General features: G+C 51.4%; 9 protein-coding genes across 9 annotated transcripts; 5 read left to right on the top strand and 4 right to left on the bottom strand.

Moving 5' to 3' along the window:
• Window positions 1–470: 470 nt before the first annotated feature.
• Window positions 471–2133, top strand: NECHADRAFT_50508 (uncharacterized protein; the record flags this gene model as incomplete). Its single annotated transcript, XM_003039938.1, has 4 exons — window positions 471–961; window positions 1015–1199; window positions 1265–1641; window positions 1696–2133. The coding sequence occupies 4 exons, from the start codon at window positions 471–473 to the stop codon at window positions 2131–2133; spliced, it is 1491 nt and encodes a 496-aa protein (XP_003039984.1).
• Window positions 2134–2898: 765 nt separating this feature from the next.
• NECHADRAFT_85571 (uncharacterized protein) lies at window positions 2899–4201 on the top strand (the record flags this gene model as incomplete). Its single annotated transcript, XM_003039937.1, has 3 exons — window positions 2899–3287; window positions 3337–3811; window positions 3863–4201. 3 exons carry the CDS (start codon window positions 2899–2901, stop codon window positions 4199–4201), a joined length of 1203 nt encoding a protein of 400 aa, XP_003039983.1.
• A 2728-nt stretch (window positions 4202–6929) lies between these two features.
• On the top strand, window positions 6930–9850 carry NECHADRAFT_72215 (uncharacterized protein). Its single transcript, XM_003039936.1, has 5 exons — window positions 6930–7225; window positions 7358–7595; window positions 7664–7854; window positions 7940–8051; window positions 8118–9850. Exons 1-5 carry the CDS (start codon window positions 7178–7180, stop codon window positions 9431–9433), a joined length of 1905 nt encoding a protein of 634 aa, XP_003039982.1. The 5' UTR covers window positions 6930–7177; the 3' UTR covers window positions 9434–9850.
• A 247-nt stretch (window positions 9851–10097) lies between these two features.
• Window positions 10098–11204, bottom strand: NECHADRAFT_85569 (uncharacterized protein; the record flags this gene model as incomplete). Its single annotated transcript, XM_003039742.1, has 1 exon — window positions 10098–11204. The coding sequence occupies one exon, from the start codon at window positions 11202–11204 to the stop codon at window positions 10098–10100; it is 1107 nt and encodes a 368-aa protein (XP_003039788.1).
• A 270-nt stretch (window positions 11205–11474) lies between these two features.
• On the top strand, window positions 11475–12171 carry NECHADRAFT_96644 (uncharacterized protein; the record flags this gene model as incomplete). Its single annotated transcript, XM_003039935.1, has 3 exons — window positions 11475–11487; window positions 11546–11748; window positions 11821–12171. 3 exons carry the CDS (start codon window positions 11475–11477, stop codon window positions 12169–12171), a joined length of 567 nt encoding a protein of 188 aa, XP_003039981.1.
• A 72-nt stretch (window positions 12172–12243) lies between these two features.
• On the bottom strand, window positions 12244–14395 carry NECHADRAFT_50042 (uncharacterized protein; the record flags this gene model as incomplete). Its single annotated transcript, XM_003039741.1, has 4 exons — window positions 12244–12483; window positions 12534–12704; window positions 12752–14225; window positions 14280–14395. The coding sequence occupies 4 exons, from the start codon at window positions 14393–14395 to the stop codon at window positions 12244–12246; spliced, it is 2001 nt and encodes a 666-aa protein (XP_003039787.1).
• Window positions 14396–14923: 528 nt separating this feature from the next.
• Window positions 14924–15748, bottom strand: NECHADRAFT_50492 (uncharacterized protein; the record flags this gene model as incomplete). Its single annotated transcript, XM_003039740.1, has 4 exons — window positions 14924–14969; window positions 15023–15150; window positions 15202–15507; window positions 15557–15748. The coding sequence occupies 4 exons, from the start codon at window positions 15746–15748 to the stop codon at window positions 14924–14926; spliced, it is 672 nt and encodes a 223-aa protein (XP_003039786.1).
• Window positions 15749–16728: 980 nt separating this feature from the next.
• On the top strand, window positions 16729–18496 carry NECHADRAFT_105438 (uncharacterized protein). Its single transcript, XM_003039934.1, has 3 exons — window positions 16729–16996; window positions 17063–17416; window positions 17472–18496. The coding sequence occupies exons 1-3, from the start codon at window positions 16982–16984 to the stop codon at window positions 18132–18134; spliced, it is 1032 nt and encodes a 343-aa protein (XP_003039980.1). The 5' UTR covers window positions 16729–16981; the 3' UTR covers window positions 18135–18496.
• Window positions 18497–18526: 30 nt separating this feature from the next.
• On the bottom strand, window positions 18527–20058 carry NECHADRAFT_105437 (uncharacterized protein). The gene is made up of 2 exons (XM_003039739.1): window positions 19587–20058; window positions 18527–19526 (listed from the first exon to the last, which is right to left on the bottom strand). Exons 1-2 carry the CDS (start codon window positions 19741–19743, stop codon window positions 18874–18876), a joined length of 810 nt encoding a protein of 269 aa, XP_003039785.1. The 5' UTR covers window positions 19744–20058; the 3' UTR covers window positions 18527–18873.
• Window positions 20059–22610: the final 2552 nt, after the last annotated feature.

Below are 22610 nucleotides of genomic sequence, written 5' to 3'. Positions count from 1 at the left end.
AAGTGTGCTTGCTCGAAGAACATATGTAGGTACCAGTGCAATACAGCCTCTCCAGAGCATGTATAAATTGTGTTTAGACTTGTCACCTCCATGGATTCTCCGCCAAGTGACTTGTACTCGGCCCCTCAGAGCCAAGCAATCATGTCGCAATGGATTGACGACTTGGCGCCGACTCGTAAGCCCAAGCTAGCTCCCCCTCTCCCCCCCTTGTTTACCCCAGAAACCATCGTCCCATGTCAATTCGATCAGTCGATCCGAGGATAGATGTCGATCCGAGGCTATGGTCCGGCCCTTGGAGACACTTTGACCGTCTCATGGTATGATGCCATGGACCAAGGCGTCTTGGCCGGGCCCAGGTATAAATATGTCTGCCCTCGCGGGAGTCCTGGCATATCCATCACTCCTCAAGGCCATTGTTTCGACATCTTTTACATCCACTTCTACATCAACCCTTTGACTCGCACTTCGCCATGAAAGACAAATCGCCAGGCAGCGCCGCAGCAAGCGTCCATGTTGCTGAACGCTCCGACAACGTGAACCTTTCCGACAAGACCGGCTCCGTTGAGAATGCGGGCTGGAGCGAGGCAGACACAAAGAAGTTGATCCGCAAGATTGACTGGGTCATCATCCCTTTTGTGGCTCTGCTCTATCTCCTGTCCTTTCTCGACCGCACCAACATTGGCAACGCCCGACTCGACACGCTCGAGGCCGACCTTGGCATGTCGGGCCTCATGTATAACAATGCCCTGGCCGTCTTCTTCCCTTTCTACGTCGTGGCTGAGATCCCGTCCAACATGGCCATGAAGAGGTTCAGGCCGTGGATCTGGATCCCCTCGATGATGGTTGCGTGGGGCATTTGCTGCACCTTGATGGGAATCGTTCAGAGCTACCCGGGTCTGCTGGTTGCTCGAAGCTTCCTTGGTCTGAGTGAAGGTGGCTTGTTTCCTGGAATTGCATACTAGTTGGTGCCCTCGCACAATCATGATTGTCACGTTGTTGGCTTACTTTGTATAGCATCACAATGTGGTATCGACGCCACGAATGCGGCTTTCGCATGGCAATCTTCTTCTCTGCAGCCACAGCTGCAGGTGCGTTTGGGGGTCTGCTAGCTCGCGGCATCATGGAGATGCGTGGTGTCGCAGGCCTCTCTGGCTGGCAGTGGATCTTTATCCTAGAGGGTATTCTCACAGTTGTAGTTGGTACGTTGGCCTACCCTCCATGCATCACCATGCCAATGGATCTCTAACCTGATTACTCTTACCAGCCCTGGCGTCGTTTAAGTTCATGGCCGACTACCCCGAACGAGCAAAGTTCATCACCGAGGAAGAGCGAAAGCACATCCAGGAACGCCTGAGACTTGACCGATCGTCACTAGCGGATGAGTTTGACACAAAGTACGTCTGGGATGCTCTCCGTGACTGGAAGATCTGGGTCCACATGTTCATGGCCACTGGAACCTTTACTGGAGTCTACTCTTACTCTTTGTTCCTGCCGACAATCGTTCGAGATCTCGGATACTCCAACACTACAGCTCAGCTTATGAGCACTCCTCCATACATCGTGGCATGCGCTGTCTGTGTTGGAGCCGGTTGGTGGGCCGACAAGGTGCAGCAGCGAGGCATCTTCATGATTGTTTTTATTGTTATGGCGTAAGTTCCTGAAGCCATGCTGTCTACTATGGTGATGACCTAACAGTCTTTCAGTGCAGTTGGGCTTATTCTACTCATGGCGGTCCAACACGCCGGAGTCCGATACTTTGGCTGCTTTCTTCTCGCCTCGGGTCTTTTCCCCAGCGTACCTCAGGGAATTGCGTGGAACAGCAACAACATCGGCGGTGCCCTCAAGCGAGGTGTTGGAATCGCCATGAACGTGAGCTGCGGCAACCTCGGAGGCGTTGTTGCAGCATACCTGTTCCTGAGGAAGGATGCTCCGAGATACTTCCCCGGTTTCGGTACGCTCCTGGGTTGCCAGGCCATGGCGTTCATCTTGGCTGTGGGCATGACCATTCACTTGCGCCGTGAGAATGCTCGGCGAGATGCATCGTATAAGCCACCGAGCGAGTACACTGAGGAGGAGAGGATTGCTGAGCGTGAGAGGGGTGATGATGCAAGCTTTTTCCGGTATACGGTTTAATCGTTGGATACTTTTTATTAGGAGCCTAGGATAGGATACCACGTATCATGAATGAAAACACATGGTCCAGTCATTTGGTCACATCCGCGGCTCCGATTGATGTATCGTGATGGAAGTGTCATGTCTTTCACCAGCCATCGGCCTATTGGAGACTCAGGTCTACACAGTTCAACCAACCGAATGGGTATCAGCCAGTTAGAGGTCATGCTACACCTAAACCGACTTCTTTCAAATCGGTCATGCAGATATCTTAGAAACAGAGACCAACAAAGGAGGCCCGAATGAGCCGCAGGTCTAGGAAACGAACCAAGTCGGTGACGCAAGATGGCACTTCATATAGTCAGAGTTTCTCTAATAAACCCTAAGGTAATTACCTTCCTTATCCGTCCGACACGTCCCCATTATAGCTTCCGAGCATACCGGGTTACTATGCTTAAACTTGCAGGGTTGTTCAGGCTAATCGAGCTGACCAATCTTGACTGTTCACGACTAAAATCACAACGGAAAAATAAACATCGGAAAACGTGAAACCGGAAAATGCAGTTAAACTTTTCTTATAGGTGGCCTTTGCTCAGGAACTTGACTTGATGGGGCAATCATCTCCCGGTGCTAGTTGGGGTGTATTCGCAATGGGCCGGGGTAGCCATGCAAAGCCTATTTTGAAACGTTGACACATTTAAGAACCGTTTTCCCCACAAGATGCTGATTGATATGATCTCTCATCTCTCATACCTTCTTTTTTATTCTTCAGCTGGGTGATTGAAAATGCGTCGTGGAACTCTTGAGTTGTTCCTCACCTCTGCCCTTTGGGCTGCTTCTTCTGGGGCCGTGACGCTCTTTGTGGCAGACTCAGGTGGTAACCTGACCACATTGGCTCTCACTGGCTCTGAAGAGAGCTATGATCTTGCTGTCACTTCGAGGACGACCGATTGTCAGGCCAATCCTTCGTGGCTGACGCTCGATCACCCAAACCGAGTCCTCTACTGCCTTGACCGCGGTGCGAGCACTTCCGTTTCTGGTTCCCTCAACTCTTTCTCCATCGGAGAGGGCGGAGTCTTGAGCCGTATTGGACGGGTTACTGCCCCTTTGAGTGGCGTTGCTGGTGAGATCGTCACCACTGGCAGCGGAGCGCGAGGTTACGTGAGTGCTTCATAGTAAGTGACCAGGCAGATGCTGTTTCAACGGGAGCTAACCGAGTGACAGCAACCGGAGTGCAGCAGCTGTATATGCCCTCGGTGAGAACGGTGCCCTTCCAGGAACCGAGCCTCTCCAGCAAATCTTTCCAAACATCACCAAGACGGGACCATTTCCTGCTCGTCAGGACAGGAGCTACCTCCACCATGTCATCATTGACCCCAAGCAAAAGTACATTGTCATCCCCGACCTCGGCGGCGACCTGTGCCGTGTCTACACCTACAACAACGACAATGTCGCGCCTATCAAGCAGGTGGGCGCTCTCAAGGCTGATGCCGGTACCGGCCCTCGCCATGGTGTCTTCAGGGTCATGAAGAATGGAGAAACCTTCTTCTTCTTCAACGGCGAGCTTAGCCAGAAGGTGTACTCTTACCGTGTCAAGTATAAGAAGAATGGTCTGCAGTTCACCAAGGTCTTCGAGATCCCTGCAATTAATGCCGACCTTCCTTCGAACACGGCTCCTACCAGCGAGATTGCAATGAGTGTAAGTACCATTACTTTCTGTTTTCGTCAAGGTGGCTAACCTCAATTTTAGCCCGATCAACGATTCCTGGTTGTGTCCAACCGTGAAAAGTCATTCGCCAACTCTCCTATCAAAGGATCTGGCCCCGATGATACCCTGTCGACTTTCCGCATTAAAGAAAGCGGCAAGCTAGAGCGTGTACAGCTGGCCCCGGCTGGCGGTTGGCAGCCCCGTCAGTTCTCGTTCAACAAGGCCGGAGACAAGATTGCGGTTGGTCTTCAGACAAATAGAACCGTGGTTATCTGGAAGCGGGATCTCGAGTCCGGTAAGATCATCTCGGAGGAAGAAGGCGGCAAGCTGGGACAGGTGCAACTTACCGGGTCTGTGGTGGCTACGATCTGGGATGAGTAGATAGTTTATCCAGGAATATCTGAGGTAGCCATTTATCAACTTGACTATACTTGGTTGCCAAAATTATCGATTCAATCTCTGTGACCCTATGACTAGAGAGCTTAGTTTCAGTGACAAGTCAAGTAGGATAGACTCTCAACAGCAAGTTAATTTTCAAGAACGAGCTTTTAAATTACATAGATACTAGTAACGGCTAAAGGGTTAGTCGATCGTTGAGATCCATTTACTGATGGATGCTAAGAAACCGATCACTTTGACATCCATATCGGCATCCATCTGACTAGATAGACCAAGGCTCACACTTCAGGAGCAGGTTGCAGGAAGAAGCCCGATTCCTACAAATAAAGACCCCGTGGCTGAAATATCATATCCAAGAAGGATGAAGGTGCTCCCTGTCCTTGCGCAAACTGCAAAATCTGTTATTAACTTTCGAGACCTTAACCAACCCGTAACCAATACATCAACACCAAACTAGGCACAAACCACAACTACAAGTATAAGAGACAAGCTGTGATGCCGATTATGAGAAACAGGGTTTCTTAAACAAGGATTATACTTGCTTTCTGATAGATCTGAAATTCAATGATCAAGTTCGAGGTGACTATTTGTCTCAACTAGATCATTTCTACCCTCAAAGAAATCTACTTGCGCTCCAAAATAAAAATTAGCTCAAAACAAGCACAGCTGACACTTGTCTTAGTATCGGTGATTCTGAGGTAATGAATCAATGATGTAGACTTTCCAATCGTGCCTACTGCTTCCGGTTACATCAGGCAGGCATTGCCGCCGCATGTTTGATTTCACCTTGACAATACAACAAGCGCGGTATCTGAGTTGGCAGCAGTCTAATCATAACTACAAGGGTTTTGTAGATCTTCTGAGGAAAATGAACCGCCCCTGGAACTTCAAGACTATCGATCAAATTCTTGCCTGCAGTTAACAGCTAAAACTCTGATCTCACAGTTAGGGAGTGACGCTTATCCATTGACTTCCGTCCCTGCCTAAGCTAGTTTCTGGAGCCTCCATCACATGCATGTCCATGAATCAGTCACTTAGCTAGGTACTTGGCAGGCGACATGTGCTTGGAATCAGCAAATTTTCATCGATGGCTTACATGGGCGAAGCAGAGTCCGCACTAACAGGAACTCGTTCTACTGTGCCTAGCGGTAGTCACTGGACTAACCTAAAGTAACTGTTTTGAGTTTGGGAGTGTTACTTTCATTCCGATACTCGTGACGCAGTAACATGGCCACTGGAAAGCGGGCGTCTTCTCACCGCAGCATCTGATCAGGTTTCGATTGATTGGCTTATTGTGTGGGCGCAGACGCAGCTTGGCTAAAGAACACGCAATCACAGTGGTGCTAAGCCACCCACATGTCTGCACACATCTTGTGATCACAGTGTAATTGTATATCTGCGACAGAAAAAGTCCACGGGCATAGGATAGCTTCCTCGTGTGAATTGGGGAAAATTTGCACCTCTGCGTGTCAAGGTGTAGGGTGGGTGAGGTGAGGATGAGGTGAAGACGGGAAAATCAGCCGAGGATCAGCCACGGCGAAGAACCCCACAATTCCACCCGCCAGCAGAGCTTTAAATTTTGCGCGGGTCGCGCTCCTTCTCTTCTTCTTTTTCTTTTCTCCTCATGACCCTTCCATTCAAATAAACGTGAGTCCCTCCAATCGCACAAACAGCGCACGACATCACCGAGACCTTGTCTTGCTAACAATCCATCAGATGATGAGAACCGCGTGCCTAATATGATGCAGATGCCGTCTCTCCGGACCTCGAAACCCTCCTTCCTTCGGGTCGGCTTAAGCGGTTCCGGGGCGAGGAGAGGTCGGTATCATGAAATGGGCGTTCGACACACCGACCTTGTTAAGCATCGGACGCGATGAAAAACAGCTCTGACTTATTACGAATGGAAAGGGATTCTTTGATCTTGTTGGCTTTGTGCGGCTTGGGGAGACCCAGCAGCAGAATTTGAAGCTTCGAGTAACAGGTAAGTCTTGTGGGAATGGTTGTTTGCAGATAGCTTGGGAGAATTGGAACTGTTTCACATTGTTTTCCATCCATGTCGAGTTTGCCGTGTCAGTTTGCCGTTTGCGTGATTGCCATGAATGCTCCAAGCCGAAATGAAGAGAGACATGCTGTGCCGCTTGCAGACAATCAGCACCGACATGTCGCACATCGAGTAAACAAACAGCGGGACTCCTATTCTCTGCATCCGAGACGGAAGGCTGAAGAGAATTATCACCCCTGGCTCTTGTCAATGTCAATATCTGGGCAGCGTCAATCTCTATTATCCGTCGGGCACCATCATCTCCATCTCCATCTTCAGTGGAGCTCACTTGATGGTCCCTGAGAGAAAGCTCTGAGAGGTGGTGACGACATCCTGCCCGAGACCCCGTAGCGTCCCCTGGATCATTACAGTGGCAGCGCCGGATTCAACCACCAGTCCGGCGGAGGGGAGTTATAGAGGTACTTTTACGGTCACATTGTATAGGTGATATCTGAAGTACCCCCTTATCTAACATTCTCTTCCAAATCTCCACCTCCCAGACAACCACCACCGCCCAACCTCCAACCTGACAACACACACCCCCCTCCCCTGGTCCTGCCACGCCCCAAATTCGTCCACGTCCCCCGGCGCGGATGCGGATCCTTGGGCACTCTCTCTCTTTCCTTTCGTGTTCCTCTATCTCTGCGCTGGCGATTTGAAAGCCCTCAACTCCAACTCGACGTGACGGCTACCGCCTGCGACGACCACCTTCCACCAAGACACCATCTCGAGTCGATCCTCCATCTCTTCCTCCTCCGTCTCAACCTCCGACCGCCGGCCCGTCTGCTTCATCATCCCGCTCCGGTCCAGTCCAACCTCAGTGCTCCGATTCATCCCCTCTATCATTCGGCGCCTACGAATCCTGAAGCTGTCTCCTCTCGTCACACAGCTCGACCGAGGTCCCAGTAGCGAGCACAATGTCTAGCTCTTTCGAAAAGTCCGTCAAGGGCGCTACAAAGATCAAGGTGCGTTGTCTGAATCACTGCTCGCATGCAGCGGCCAGCACGGGATTCGGCATATCTAGCTCTCAACCCTCGCGCCTCTTGTCTTGTTCTGCGACCTGTACTTGGTATGCTGACGCAAGCTCCTCACTTTAGAATGCCCCTCCAAAGACAAAGTATATCGAGCACATCCTAGTCGCTACCCATTCCGGCGAAGCTGGCGTCGGCGAAGTCTTTCGCGCCCTCACATACCGCCTCCGCGATTCCACATGGACCGTCGTCTTCAAGAGTCTGATTACTGTGCATCTCATGATTCGGGAAGGTTCACCAGATGTCACACTCGCCTTTCTCTCAACGCACCGCAATGTGTTGGCAACAAGCAGCTTCACAGATGGTATGTGGTGCTATCTACGACAAGGGTTGAGCGGGCATCTCCGAACGTGATGATTAACGAATTTGTAGCCCAAACTCAAGGACGCAACATTCGACATTATGCCTATTATTTGTCCGAGCGAGCGCGCGCATACCGAGATACCAAGACCGATTGGGTCCGCGCCCCCGAGTCAAGACTGGAGAAGCTTTCAGTCGAAAAGGGTCTATTACGAGAGACGGAAGTGGTCCAACACCAGCTCGAGGCCTTGTTGAAGTGCGATGTACGTGAACATGGAGAACATGGCAGCATCGCCGTCGATTGCGCTGCCTCCAACGCCGACATTGAAGCGCTAACACTTCCTCCAGGTCATGGAAAACGAACCCGAAAACGAAATCACTATAACCGTCTTCCGATTGCTTGTCTTGGACCTGTTGGCGCTGTTCCAGGTTCTTAATCAAGGGTTGATTAGCATTCTCGGTTGGTTCCCCTCCCCCTCCCCCTCATGTCTCAGTGCCTCCTTTACTGACCAAGACCCGTTTATAGGCCACTTTTTCGAAATGTCAAAGGTCGATGCCGAGCGTGCCATGGCGATTTACCGCAAGTTCACCAAGCAGACAGACTACGTGGTCCAGTACCTCAGCGTTGCCCGACAGTACGAGCACCACACACGAGTCGAGGTTCCAAAGCTCAAGCACGCCCCTGTCAACCTGGGACGCCAGCTTGAGGAATACCTGAATGATCCAGACTTTGAGGTCCACCGGAGGCAGTATCTCGCTGAGCAGGATGTCAAGAAGCACGGGGGTGGGAGTTCAAGCTCTAAGGGGGCGGGTCTTAGTAAGAAGAAGAGCCTCGATTTCCCCGAGCCTTCCTCCAACAACCCCTTTCCCAAGGTTATCAAGGCTTCTTCAACTGGTGGCAAGCCTTCCGAGTCCAAGCCTCAAGCCAACAAGGGCCCTGATCCTGATTTGATCGACTTCTTCGACTCAATCGAGCAGAACCAGACACCGCTGGCTATGACCACCAACCAAGCACAGCCCTTCCAACAGCAACCGACAGGCATGCAGTTCCAGCAGAATGGTTTTGGTGCTCAACCTACGGGCTTTGCAGCCAACAACAGCCCCTTCCAGCAGCCCCAGCCTACAGGCGGACTTGTGCAACAACCTCAAATCCTGCAACCCAGCTTTACGGGCGCCGGCTTCGGAGGGTTCACTTCACAACCTGGATTCCAACCGAGTTCTCTTGCACCAATTCCCCAGGACTCTGTGGCCAACTTCCCTACTGCTTCTCCAGCCGTTCAACAGCCAGTTCAAAACGGAGGGCTTCAACCCGTGCAGAATGGAGGTCTCCAGCCAATGGTAACAGGGCAACAGAGCACCAATCCCTTCAGGCAGTCCATGCTTATGGCTCAGCAAACGGGTGTTCAAGCGAACCAGATGCCTTCTTCCGTTTCAACGCCTGCGCTAAACCGTCAATCAACAAACCCGTTTGCTCGATCACCAGGGCAGAACACATCGCCATTTGCCCAAGCTTCCAATTCACCTTTCCAACAACCTACTCAACAACAGCCTCAACAACAAGCTGCTGCTCTACAGCCAACTCCAACTGGTACGAATCCCTTTGCTCGACACTCGATGCTACCAGCGCAAAGCCAGGAGCAGCAAAGGCCACAGACTGCAGGAGCTGCACTTGTCGCCCAGCCTACTGGAAGCACAAATCCATTCCGTCACGGCGCCTTTGTAAACCACGCCACAGGCACAGGATGGCAACACAATCAAGCACCGATCGGAGGTGGCCTCGATCAACTCGAAACAATGCCCGTGTTCCCCCGACCTGCGCAGCAGACCCCCTGGCAGCAATAAAGGGGTATAAATTCTCCACCACTCTCACATCTACATGACACTATACTCAACACTCTGAGCCTTTTTTCTCTCTCTCACACATCCACAACCCGGGTTTCTCGGCGCTTTCATTGTCTTTTTTGGCTGTACAATCCTCCCTTTCCATATAGTAAGCGAGGCGTTTTTCGGAAGGGGGATGAAGAAAGATGGGAAAAGGAGGGGATCCCCGCAAGGTGAAAGGATGGCTTTTTTTGATACGCAAGGGGGAGTGTATTTGACTCTCCGGTAGCATTATTATATTTAACCTGCCCTGGCGAGAATCTACTCCCTTTTGCGGTAACCTCGGCGATTCCTCTGATTCCCTTTTCTTATTGGTATTATTTTATTATTCTCCTTGGTTTAGTATAGTAGCAGTCATAAAAAAATATCATTGGTGTTATTATATTAACTCCCCTTGGTCTCCCTCCTCCTTTTATATATCCTGGTCTCGATCGAATTCTGGTTTATACCCATGGTATCGTGCCGTGTTTTTGTACCCCTCGTGAAACTCCTAGTCTCTATAGCGAGTGTCGTCTCGTACCTTGTTCCATTTGTTTCGTTTCCCCTAGACGCCTTTGAACCGTAAAACGCCGTAGCTATGCTCCCAAGTGCAATATTCCCACCCAAAAAAAGATACTGTCCTCCTCTAGAAAGGATCATCGACGTCCATCTTTCCTCCAGTATCCCCTGTAACAGCCGCTTCCCTTGCTCCAGCTGTAGCAACACTCCTATCCAGCTTCTCCTCACCGACAAACACGCCCAAGCCAGAGAATGCTTCGAATAGTGCTCGGGAGAGGTACTCGTCGGGACTGTACCCTCCAGCTTTGAACTCGGTCTTTGTCCTTGTGATCTCGACCCATTCGTTCGAGTACACTGCCAACTTTTCCGGCGCGAGGTCGACACGCTGTGTCGTGAGTCGTACTCCTCCGTAGGGATCGTATGGCTTGTCGTCGACGACGTGATGTGCTGGGCCCTTCTTGTCGCGCAGACCACGGATCGAAAGCCCTCCTGCACCAGCTGCACCCAAAGCACCATCGCGCTTTGTCTGACCTCGCTTCTTGAGTAAAATCTTGTTCATCGTCTCAGTTGCGCGGCCGTCTTCAGCACTCTGGAGAGAATCGAGCATCTCTTCACGGAAGCGCTTCGCGTTGGCTTTCTCTTCCATCTCGGCCTTGTGCTCGTCCATACGACGCTGTCTTGCTTCGTCTGCTTCAGCTGCCAAGCGACGTTGACGCGCTTCGTCTGATTCTCGAGCAAGACGTCGATTGCGCTCAATGTCGGCCTTGTGCTTCGCTTCCCACTCCGACAGCTGAGCCTCTGCCTTGCGCTTCGCCTCCTCATTACCGCTGACGATATCGCTCGTCAAGCACTCGACCATTTCAAGGTACTCATTATAATCCTCCAGCGTCTCAAAGTCTTCCTCAACCTTGTTGAAAACAGCCGCGACACGTCTTCGAATGTCTACCTCGCGCTCAACGCCCAGATCCGCAAAAAAGGCCGTCTTGAAACCCCTGAGACGCAGCGTCTTGTGACAACCAGCATACGGACACTGATTAGGTCCGTCCTTGAAGATGCGCTCGACGCACGTCTTGCACATGCGGTGGTAGCACTCGGGGTTGATGCGAAACTCCATGTCACGGTTGAAGTACCGCGTCGTCTTGCATACGGGGCACGTCTCGTCTTGATCGGGTGGAGGAGGAACATTGTTGGTAAAGTCGGAGTGGCGCACCGAGATGGCGCCTGTTCGAGACATGGTTGCGGGGGTGTTGAAGGGATCGAGATGCGAGGTTGAGGAGGAGAGGACAAGGCAGAAGAGGAAGCACGCTTTGTTTGGTTAAAGATAGTGATTCACTGTTGGTTCTGCGCGGCTGAGGCTACAGGGATTAGATGTTTCATGGATCACTTCCTATTGGCTAAAGCTTGTTACCCGCTGGCCCCACACCGACTCTGCCCCTCCATGGAATTGTCAGCCTTCTCTCATACGAATTGCTTCCATCATCTTCTTCTATCACGACAACTCAAAATGGCCGACAAAGGTGTGTTGCTGACTCTACCTCGACATGTTTCTATTGCTAAACTAGCCTCCAATGGCAGAACCCACTCCCGTTGAAGACGCTGCCGCTCGTGCCAAGGAGGCCGAGGAGCAGGCTACTCTGCCCTACAAGTGGACGCAGGTCATCTCTGAGCTTGACATCACCTTTACCGTCCCCGGGAACTACAAGTCTAGAGATCTCGTGATTGAGATCAAGAAGAACAGCCTCCAGGCGGGTGTCAAGGGTCAGGAACCCCTCATCAAGGTACATACACCCTCACTCATGACTTGGCTTCCTCCATCGTCGCCAGTCTCAGCTCCAAGCTAACACCTCTAGGGCGACCTCCCCCACCCCATCCACGTCGACGACTCAACCTGGACGCTGAGCACCAACACCGACGGCACCAAGACGGTTGAGATCCACCTCGACAAGATGAACAAGATGGAGTGGTGGGCGCACGTCGTGACCAACGCTCCCAAGATCGACGTGTCCAAGATCCAGCCCGACTCGTCCAAGCTGTCTGACCTTGACGGCGAGACGCGCGGCATGGTTGAGAAGATGATGTTTGACCAGCAGCAAAAGGAGCGCGGCCTGCCCACCTCTGACGAGCAAAAGAGGCTCGACATTCTCAAGCAGTTCCAGGACCAGCATCCCGAGATGGACTTTAGCAAGGCCAAGATTAACTGAGCGAGAGCAATCAAAAGTGTATTATCCTGTCATGGCCAAGACAATGGTTATTTGAGTTACTTTGACTGTGTCTCATCTTGTTTCCAGTGCCACTGCTGCCCGTTCCAGAAAAGCGTTAAACTCCTTGACCTGCTGGAGCATTCCGCCTGCTGAGCTTGCAGAGCTAGCTTCGTTTGTGATGCGTGCCACAAGTAGCTCGAGGTTTGCCAGCTCGGCCTTTTTCTCTTGGGCGCGTGATAATTCGGGAGCATCTCGTCCCTGTTCAACCGCGAGATCTACATCATGCATGATAGCAGACGTGTCAAGACGGTACTAGGTGGAACGTTAGTCCAGCATAGCAATGAAAGGTCTGTGTTACTCACTTTTGACTCTTTAGTGTCTTCCTCGTGCTTGATGCGCACTGCGTCCATCCGAAGAGCCACCTGTTCCCTCTCCGCCTTGAGCTGAAGGATATCTTCCCTCAGTTTCAGCTTCTCCCGTTGAATCAGGCGAACTCGTTTCCGTAGCGAATGCCAGTCATTGAGATGAGTAGTCTAATCATGTCAGCTTCAGTGCTCCCTAATCTGTAGAAGCAACTCACCAGCTGAAGTAGCTGCAACGTCAACTGCTCTCGATACGCATCAACAGCCCGTATCTTGATACGACACTCCTTCTTCTTCTCCTTGTCTTCTGTGCTGGTCATTGTCTCGTAAAGCTTGGCCAGCGTAGTCTCAACAACCTCCAAGCACACCTGCGCAAACACATCCACAACAGTTTCTTCCTGATTTTGGAACGGGACTTCGCTCGCGATAGGATCCTCCTTGCCATCGCCTTGTCGAAATTGCTTGGCGTTGACCCATCTCTGGACGGTAAGCTCAATGGCCGTTCCGTCACTGATTCGCCTGTCTTTGGTGGCTTGTTTCGTCTTGCGGGCCGCCCGTTTCGCTTTTGTCTTGGGCTCTGAATCGCGAGCCCTTGACCTTGTCCCAGTTTTCGGTTTCGTTGCTGGTTGTTTCTGTGTGGCAGGGCTTCTTGATGGTCGTCCACGACGTCGCTTTGGTGCTGGCTCTTCTTCCTCAGCCTCCTCCTCAACCACATCGGAGAGTTCCACTTCAGGGGAACGAGAAGGTAGACTTCTTCGAAGACGCTTCCTTCCAATGGCCTTGGCGGCCTCCACCTCGTCAATCTCCTCTGCCACAGCGTCTTCTGGTGCTTCCTCTTCTTCTCGAATTTCAGTCTCTTCGGGCACCTCGTCCTCTGCTACAGGTTCTTCCTCAGTCTCCTCAGCTTCGGGCGCTTCGACTTCGGCTTCGACTTCAGGCTCCTCCTCCACTGGGTTGGTGTCTGAGAGTTCATCGTCCGCAGGATTATAATCGGTTGGTCGGTCGGGCGAAAGCTCGTCCACATCCTCCTTCTCCGCAGCTCTTGAGCTCTGCCGCCGCATTCTCGCTCGGATAGAAGCAGCCCCTTCACTGCGCCGAACCTTGCGCACCAGAGGCGAGGACGAGGGCGGCACCTCTTCTTCCGTATAAAGTCCATCATGTAGTCGCGTAGTCGAAGATAGAGCATCGCTCATGCGCACGTTTCGTCTTCTATCTGGAGGACTGTGAGCCCCTTCCTGAGCGCCCTCTCTCGATGGTGGTATGGCTGGCGAGCCAGAGGCATTATCGTTTGGTAGGACTGGTAGCGCAACATCTGGTTCGTTGTCTTGAGGCTCCTCGGTCGGACTCGGTATCTGAGGCTCTGTCGCCTCTACATTCTCAACACTAGGTTCTTCTTCTTCCACCTCGGTCGCCTCTGCCGTAGTGACCTGCGCGGCTGATTCCTTAGAAGAGTCGGGTAGATCGTAGGGGTCTCTCGGTGCGGATCGCGGTGATCGTCTGCGCGCGCTTCCTGGCGGCTGTGCAGAAGGCGGTATGTCATTCTCTAATCTCTTCCTCTTGGCTGATGTGTTTGGTGTGCGACGCGCCGAGGGTGCTGGAGGCGCGGGCGCTGACGGAGCGGCGGGAGTCGATCCGGCGATGTTAAGGCCGGCGATGTCGAGATTGAAGGAATCGTCTTCGATAACGGCGCGTCTATGGTGATGTTAGTGTATAAATTGGCAATATTCGAGAACTGGCGAGTCGTACTGGGCGCCTCGAAGACGTTCGTTTAGCCGATCAGCACGGCGCTGCTGGCCTAGTTCATTGTTAGAAACAGTGCAAGTCAATGTTTGACAGCTCAGTGCGGGCTTACCTGTGGCCATTGTTGAGTAAAAAGCGGCCTGCGCTTCGACTTGCGCATGCGTACTTCTTAGGATAAATTTGGTAGAGACGATGCGCGAATGTGGTGTTGCGACCGAATTCTTGAGTGATGATGTAGGAGCAACGTTTGAGAGCTTGTGACGCGTGGGGCCAGACGCGTTTGGAGTCGCGGGGCATCAATTAACTGATCATGACCACTTTAGCCAAGCCATGATAAAACATTTGCAGTACATACATAGCAAATAAAACAAAATTATTGCTGTAATTTAGCAGTTTTAGTGCTAAAAGGAAGGGTCGTGGCTTTGGGTGAGCAGATACCTTGAATGCGGTCTCTGTTCATGTTAAGCGTCAAAGTAAAGAATACATGATGCAGTGTATACAGTAACCCTCTATTGCTTGGCCGGGTATCAATTAATTTACAGAGGCCTTTCTATGACCTCGTCCAAGGGATCTACCCATAGATTTTGTACAGTTTCCCATCTAAATTTGACCTCAACGCCCCTAAACACTTGGTGTTTGTGTAACCTCGCCTAGTTGATGGCAACCCATTCCATCTTCTTTGGATCAAACCTGTGACTGTTTGGTTGTCAGTAAATGAACCCAAATCAATCCTTCGAGAGAAAACATACTCGTGAAACTCTGTCTTTGACAAGGATGCTTTGCCATACTCGGAAGCGAGTATCTCCTTGTATCGATAGGGGATCTTGGCAGGGAGGCCTTCGAATGTCGTATCAAGCAAAGGGAACACATACTTGTCCTGTTACACAAGAGTTAGGGAATGCGCCATACAAGAAACAGAAATACAAACCTTGAACTCGTGATCGTGCTTGTCGTAGAGGACTCCTTCGCCTCTTATATGGCCAGGATCATACCTCGCCGCGGTAATGTCAATAAACAACCCAGTTTGCATGTCAATCCACCGAGCATCAATGACATTAAGACCGTCATCCCGACCACGGTGCTCAAAGTAGGGATTAATCTCAAGCTGAAAGAAGCGACCTTCGGGTGCGTTCTCGTATTGGTAGTAATAAACCGTCATGTTGTGATATGCGGCCAAGAAGTACATGTCCGCCTCGGTCACCTGGACATCGGCATCCAGGTCCCACGGCATGACCTAGCAATCGAGTCAGAGAACAGAGTGGACGACAGGTATGGCTTCTTACCTTTTTCCCCCACCACCAGCCAAGCAGAGAGCCGTGCATCAACCATGTCTGGACGCCGAGATCTCGAAAGGTGGCCAGATATGTCTGCATTAGAACTTTGATGCCTGCGTTTTGTGCGGCGAGCTCGAGGGGCTCATGCATATATCTCCCGTCATAGTGCGGATAGTATCTTGGCGCAGCATGGGTTAGCATGGACTTGTCGAATAACAGTATAAACTCACGCTGCCTCCTCTATAAAGTGGTCAGTCTTGGTTTTGGCATTTTAGGCCTCACGTATGCTCGTGGGTTCTTGTTTGAGACTTACTAAAGTACTTTGGAGGTGGAGGTAAAATACTTGGAAGTTTCTGCTCCAGTTGCTCAATCTTCTTCTCAAGAACGTCCGGAATGACCGAGGCGCTGGCAGAGGAAAGCCATGCGGCAAGGGCACAAACGGCCGATAACTTCATGCCCGGCGTAGAGAGGATCATTCAGAGGCCGCGACAGTACAAGACGTGCGAGCTGTTGAGATGAAGCAATGAAGCTGATGTTAACGTGGAAGGGGATGATAAGAGTCCGAAAGATCCGCAGGGGCACGTCACACACTCGCTACTGTAGCATCAATCGCAGCATCAACAAACGGCCGGCGAGGTTAAGAGATCAAAAGAAGTGAAAAGTATGGCGATCAAGTATAGAGGCCTAAAGAACAAACAAGACCTGCTCAATAATATGGCGCGTCAAAGAACAGCGTAAGGGCGCTCGACTCGCCTCCTGTGGAATTGTCCAGTCCCGCCCCAATATATTCAACCCCTGATTCCCTACAGTGCGGCCACATCCCGTCCCTGGTAGCCAGCCGCGTCACCTGTAAACGCATTCACAGTGGGTTCAAACGTTTTCGACATCAATGAAGCTATTCAGACACTGGTATATACATTCCACTTAGACACAATTAAGATAGTGTGCACTCCTCGTATAATTAAAGATCCTACTCAAATAACCTTAACCAGACTTGACTTGAAGAGTGCCCTTGTTACGAGCGAGCCAACCGCCAGTCGCTTCTCACGCCAAGCCCCCACTTCCCCGTGGCGCAGCAGAATCCCGCTCGTGCATGCTGTGGCTAGTGAGGCTAACCCTCAAATGGGCAGCTGACTGACGCAAGCTCAGCCCCAGCTCCTCCTCCATCATCGCATCGTGGAGAGCTGCCTAGGCAAGCAACTTGTCTTCTTCTTCTTCTTCAACTTTGGATCTTTGTCACGTTGTCAATCCCTCTTCGCAGGCGATCCTAGCTGCTTGTGCTAGATTGCTTCTTCGAGTTCTGTATACTTACCGTTAGCAGGTCCTTCTAGTCCAGCAAGGCCAGGTCTTAGCGACTCCTATTCGTCACTCCCTTGCTCCCCTCAATATCACCATCAGCTTGAGTCTGCTTGATTGAGCAACCCGCCATTCACAATGGGCGCGTGGAACGTACGTCGCCAACCTCTGAAACATGTACTTCCCATTCTCTTGATTGCAGACTGACACCTGTTGTAGCTCTTCCGTATCTTGGGCGACTTGTCCCACGCCCTCTCCAAATGCATCCTCATCTTCGCCATCCACCGCAACCGCAGCGCCGAGGGTGTCTCTCTCATCACCCAGATCCTTTACGCGCTGGTGTTTTGCACCCGCTACCTCGACATCTTTTCCGAAAAGTTCCCATGGAACTTGATCTTCAAGATCTTCTACATCACATCGTCCTTTTACATCCTCGGTATAATGCAATGGATCTATCCTCGATCGCGCGAGAAGGAGATTGCCTGGAAGATCGGTGCCATCATTCTTGGTGGCTCTTTCGTGCTGTCGCCTTTTGTGATGCTGATCTTTGAGAGATCCAAGGGCTTCCTGACTGTAAGTCTACTAACTCCGTGATCATGAAACCGTCGCTGACTCTCCTCTCCTCCAGTGGATGTGGGTCTTTTCCCAGATTCTCGAGTCCGTCTGTGTCCTCCCCCAGCTTCTACTCCTCAGGCAGACGACTGTGCCTACCGTTATCGACTCGTTCTACCTCCTCGCCCTCGGCTCGTACCGCGCCCTCTACTGCATCAACTGGTTCCTCCGCGAATTCGAGGTTACCGGAAAGAAGCCCAACACCGTCTCCGTCATCTTTGGCATAATTCAGACCGCCCTGTACATCGACTTTGCCTGGGTATACTACACCCGCCAGCGCGTCAAGCTCCGTGGCGGTGGTATTGTTGACGCCGACGATATGCGCCGTGGCTGGCTCCTTCGTCGCATTTTTGGCAAGCGCTTCGAGACCTCGGAGGATGACGAGGAGAGCGGTCCCGCCTTCGACGATGACGATACCGGCGCCCGCCGTAGCGCCCGGCCCAAGTGGGGAGCTCGGGGCATCTCTGTCAGCGCCGACGACGGTGTTTTCGAGCAGGAACGACACAACCGTGAGCAGGACGAGCTCGGTGGACCTGTCGACCCGGATGCCAAGATGCAGGACCCTGACGAGCTTGCGCGAGCTCTGGATGATGATGACGATGAGCAGACCCCGCTGCGCCCCGGTCAATCAGAAGGCCAGCCAAGTGGGCTTCGAGGTGGCGAGGAGTGGCGCGACTAAGCTCGCAAGCTGATTCTCTGCCCTTTTTCATTTTGGGAGATTTCACGGTTCAGAGTATAAGGCTGAGACGGAGTATGACGGGTTATTTGTTTGGGACTGTTTGGAAGGTATACAATATCTACTTGGGCTGCCACTTTGGGAAACACGACACCATGCTAGGGCTGCTGTAGAAGAGACGGAAGAGGAGGTCCTTGCTGTGGCATCCATTGTAAGCAAGGTGGACTGTGGAACGCAAGGGAGAGGGACATCAGGGGATTTCATTATTCTGGGCTCAACGTGTATCGATAGCGCAATGCTTTTAACGAGAATCTCAAAGCGAGATGAACTGGAAATCAATCACTCAGAATCACGTTATCATTCTCAAGACAAGGACACAGGGCGGTTGATCATATCATTGACGCAGAGAGCGAGGGCCAGCATTTGTACATTTTGCCCTCGAAATCCGTTTCGTTCGCTAAACCAACCCACACTTTTGTCAAAGGGGAATCGTTCGTTATATACATCCACACAAACAGGCTCTTGTAGAGCACTTGTCCCATCAATACGCGCCATGTGCCAGTGATGTCTATCCGACAGACTGGTCTTGTTGCAACTCCACCAGCAGCATCCAGAAAGCTGCAATAAACTCCAGAACAGAACAAAAAGCTATAGAATAAACAGATACATCCAAAAACGTGCAGTAGAAATAATAATGGGGCGTCTTGAAGGCGCTGGGTATCCTTTCAATAGACAAAACCACTTAGTCGACAAAGCGCTTCTCAAACTCGTGGAACAGCTTGGGGCTGATCTCGTCGCTGCTCATGCCCTCAATCTCGACGAGAACGCCCTTCTGGGCGTAGTGGTTGAGAACAGGCTCGCTCGTCTCCTGGAACTTCTTGAAACGAGCGCGATAGACTTCCTCCGAGTCATCAGCGCGCTGGATGAGAGGCTCTCCAGTAACATCGTCAATTCCAGGAACGCGAGGCGCATTGAAGGAAGTGTTGTAGACTCGGCCCGAAGGCTCGTGAACCCAGCGACCAGCGATTCGCTCCAGGATAACAGATACAGGTGTCTTGAGGGAAACGACAAGGTTGATGGGGATGAGCTTGTCGAGAGGAGTAGCCTGGGCGGCTGTTCGGGGGAAACCGTCGAGGATAAAGGAGGCGTTGGGGTCTTCGGAAACTCGTGGTGGGACATGTTGGTCAAAGAGGGAGGGATTGCTGATGAATGAGTCCACAGGAGGGGCCCCATCGTACGAATGTTGGCCCATTGCGGTCGCCTCGGAGGCGAGGGTCATGACGGGTCCTCGACTAGCCAGCCATCCTCGAGTATAGAGTTCGTTGGAGATGAGTCGCAAGATGAGATCGTCGGCGACGAGACCACCAGACTTCATTGTCGTCTCGACCTTGATGCCTGCGATTGTGAAAGTTAGCATTGACATGGGGAGGTAGGGTTGGGATGCTGACGACGTACCGAGAGGTGTCCTTTCCTTGACATTTCGACGGAGGAGATCGCCAGTACTGACAGAGTTGAGTTGAGGGAAGCGCGCGAGCAACCGCTCGCTCTGGGTTCCTTTACCAACGCCAGGTGCACCAAAGAGAATAACTCGAGCCGCCTTGTTCAGTCTCATTCTAGGCGTTCTGGAACGTTTTCGACCGGCGCGAGATGTACAAAAAAATTTGGTTGATGCCTATTCAATTGCGAAGAAGATGGATTCGTCTAGGTACAGTTTCGAAGAGGTTGGATGCAGTCTGGTGGGTTCCAAGGATACTGTCGGCTTTTCGTTGAGGGGAGTGCGTGCTTCGGTGCAAAGATAGCGCGGGGAGTTGTTGAGAGGGTGTCAAGGGTGGGTGTTTAAATTGCTGTCGAGAACAGGATGACGGGGATTCGAACAGGCCAAACTAAGGAATAAAGGGATGCCCCAAAAACGATCGTACACAACGATGATGACAAAAAGATCAAGAGGAAACTAGGAGCTTAGGTTGGGAACAGAGCAAGTTATCGAAGGAAAAAGGTGGGAGGTGGGGGGGCGGAAAGCACGGGCTGGCGTGGTGTTGAGTCGATTTGTTTTGGCTTTGAGTGAGTGGTAAGGCGGTACCTGCCGACGCGCGTGGTCTTTCCCTGCGACACATGTACCGGCCGATGACGGATGATGGGGCATGGACATGCACCGTGGCGTGGAACGTGCGCAGCAGGAACGGTCAGGGTGGGCAAGGACCAACACATCCATCCTTCCCTGCCGGTCCGGGGCATGGACTCGTTCCGTCTCTTGCCGTTCAAGCGTCTACCTAGAGCCCAGAGTTTCTAAGCAGCCAAGAAAGTCAGCCCAAGATCAGGGCCTAGATCTATTTCTAGACATAGATATTGGATCCAAGACGTCTTCCAGAAAAAAGGTTCAACCGTTGCAAATCCCCCTTCCCCCTCCCCTCGTGTCCAAAATCCGGGGGTTTCCGGGGAAGATATGAGACGGTGCTAAGGATCGGCACCTTTGCGTTAAGTCCGGGGTCGTCCCCAAGTCCAAAGAGAGGAGGGGAAAACGTGCGCCCCCGGCACAAAGGGCATCGGAAACAATCCGATACTCGAAGCACGAGCTGGGCTGGGCTGTCGGCAAGCAGGTCCCGTTTGACAGGCGGCATGTGAATCTATGCGGTGCCACTGGGCCGTTCATCCGTGGGCAAACGCTTGGTACTTCTCCCGCTGTCCGATCATCCCAAGGCATTGCGGTTCTCGCGCCCTCGGGCAGAGGTATCATCGGCATATCCTGAGAGCGTCGTTTAGCAACCTTTTGATGGCTTTTTGCTTTATAAACGGCATTCCAGCATGGTACCCTGAAACATGAAGGATTTCTGTGAGCCAATCACCTCGCGTCAATTTGATTTCCAAGCACTGGCGCATCGGACAAGCCCCCCGAACCTTGTGAGGTGAAAGTCTCGGTGGCACCGGCAGTGTGGAGAGTTCAGATCGGTTGCTGAAGAACGCCAAGGGTGATAGGCAATGTCGTAGCTTAGAATATCACAAAAAGCTCCGACCAAGTAGTAAAGTTCTAAACTTATGAATAATTATCCTATGATGTCACTAGCATTTCTATATCGCGGAACAAAGCAACGCGCTGTGGTATTCTCATCAAATTGCTAAGCGCTGTGCCTTGGACACCATTTGACTCCTCAGTGCCAGCATCTGATGAGAACACCCCAACCTCTCATTTCATAAAAAGATATTCTGAGAAAGCATGGCGATTTTTTTGGTGTTTTTCACTTTTCTCCCGATATTTTATTTGTTTACATTGTTCAAGAAGCGCTGGCATCCCCTGAACTGTCCATTGCGCAGTCAAGGACTCGAAGCCAAGCAGATCAGTGACCACTTGAGTGTTGTTGAGCGACCAAGGATTTGCTCACACAAACTTTTACCGCATAAGACTAGTCATCTCATATAATAAGTGCAAATATATACAAAAATAGATACTCAAATATAATTCAAGTCTCTGAATGCATTAACAAAGTAGGTGCATACACTCAGCTTTTGTCACATGGCATTCACCACCATCTGCCTACCCTAGTCCTCCAAGCCACTTTTCCAAGACAATCAAAGCATAACCTTTGCCGATCATGCCAAGACAAGAAATATCTATCACTGCGATAAGTTTATCTTAGGCTTGGGTCTATTAAATCCACGCCGTTACCGAACGGAGGTGTCCATTGATGTGTTATGGTTTGCGTGCTCCCCTGCTGTAATCTTAGGTCCTCGCTCCGCCAACCAGGGCAGGATGGATTGTGTTCAATAAGTTCTAAAAGATCCTGCGGTAGCCATGCACATGAAACAATTTTGTTTCCATGGATTTCCCATACTTATTCTACGACCGCTACACCAAACAGTCTCGCCTAGGCGCATGGTGGAGAACAGGTACGCGAGCTTCGCTGCCAATCCCCGGAATCCAAATAAGCTTATCTTTGAGCTTAACCTTTGACCTCTATCACTGCTCCCACACCGTTGGCAATCGGCGATATATCTAAATATGATACGGATAAAAACCTTATCGCCAGTTGTACATGTGTTTGCGATAACCTGATTGGCACTGCTTACTCGTCGTCCGATAGTACACGTCTATATGCATGTGAGAAAACCCAGCAGAGAGGTTCATCCATGCCCACGGGCTCTCTTATGTCTGTTTCCATAGTAAATGAAACACACTCAGACCCGAGAACAGCACAAGAGACGTTTACTCTCACGGGCTTGAGCGTGCCAAAATCTCCTACTTTACCTCGGCAGCTCAGCTCAGGAGCTCAGCATCACTCGAGCAAGTACTTACTCAACATCAGCAGGTACTCGTTCTGCAATTTCTTCCAACCTCGTGCACTTGGAAACCCAGGGAAGAAAAAACCCTTGTCAACTGCCGAGACACAGTCCCGAGGTGTCCGACCACCTAGGGTAGTAGTGCGGGATCGGCGGAGCTGTATCCATTTTGACCCAAGTCAAACCATACATCATGCTATGGAACCC

Source organism: Fusarium vanettenii, assembly GCF_000151355.1.
Source record: "Fusarium vanettenii 77-13-4 chromosome 10 genomic scaffold NECHAsca_82_chr10_2_0, whole genome shotgun sequence".
Classification (NCBI taxonomy): Eukaryota; Fungi; Ascomycota; class Sordariomycetes; order Hypocreales; family Nectriaceae; genus Fusarium; species Fusarium vanettenii.
The sequence above is the reverse complement of the archived record's forward strand: the minus strand, read 5'-3'. Positions and strand labels throughout refer to the sequence as shown.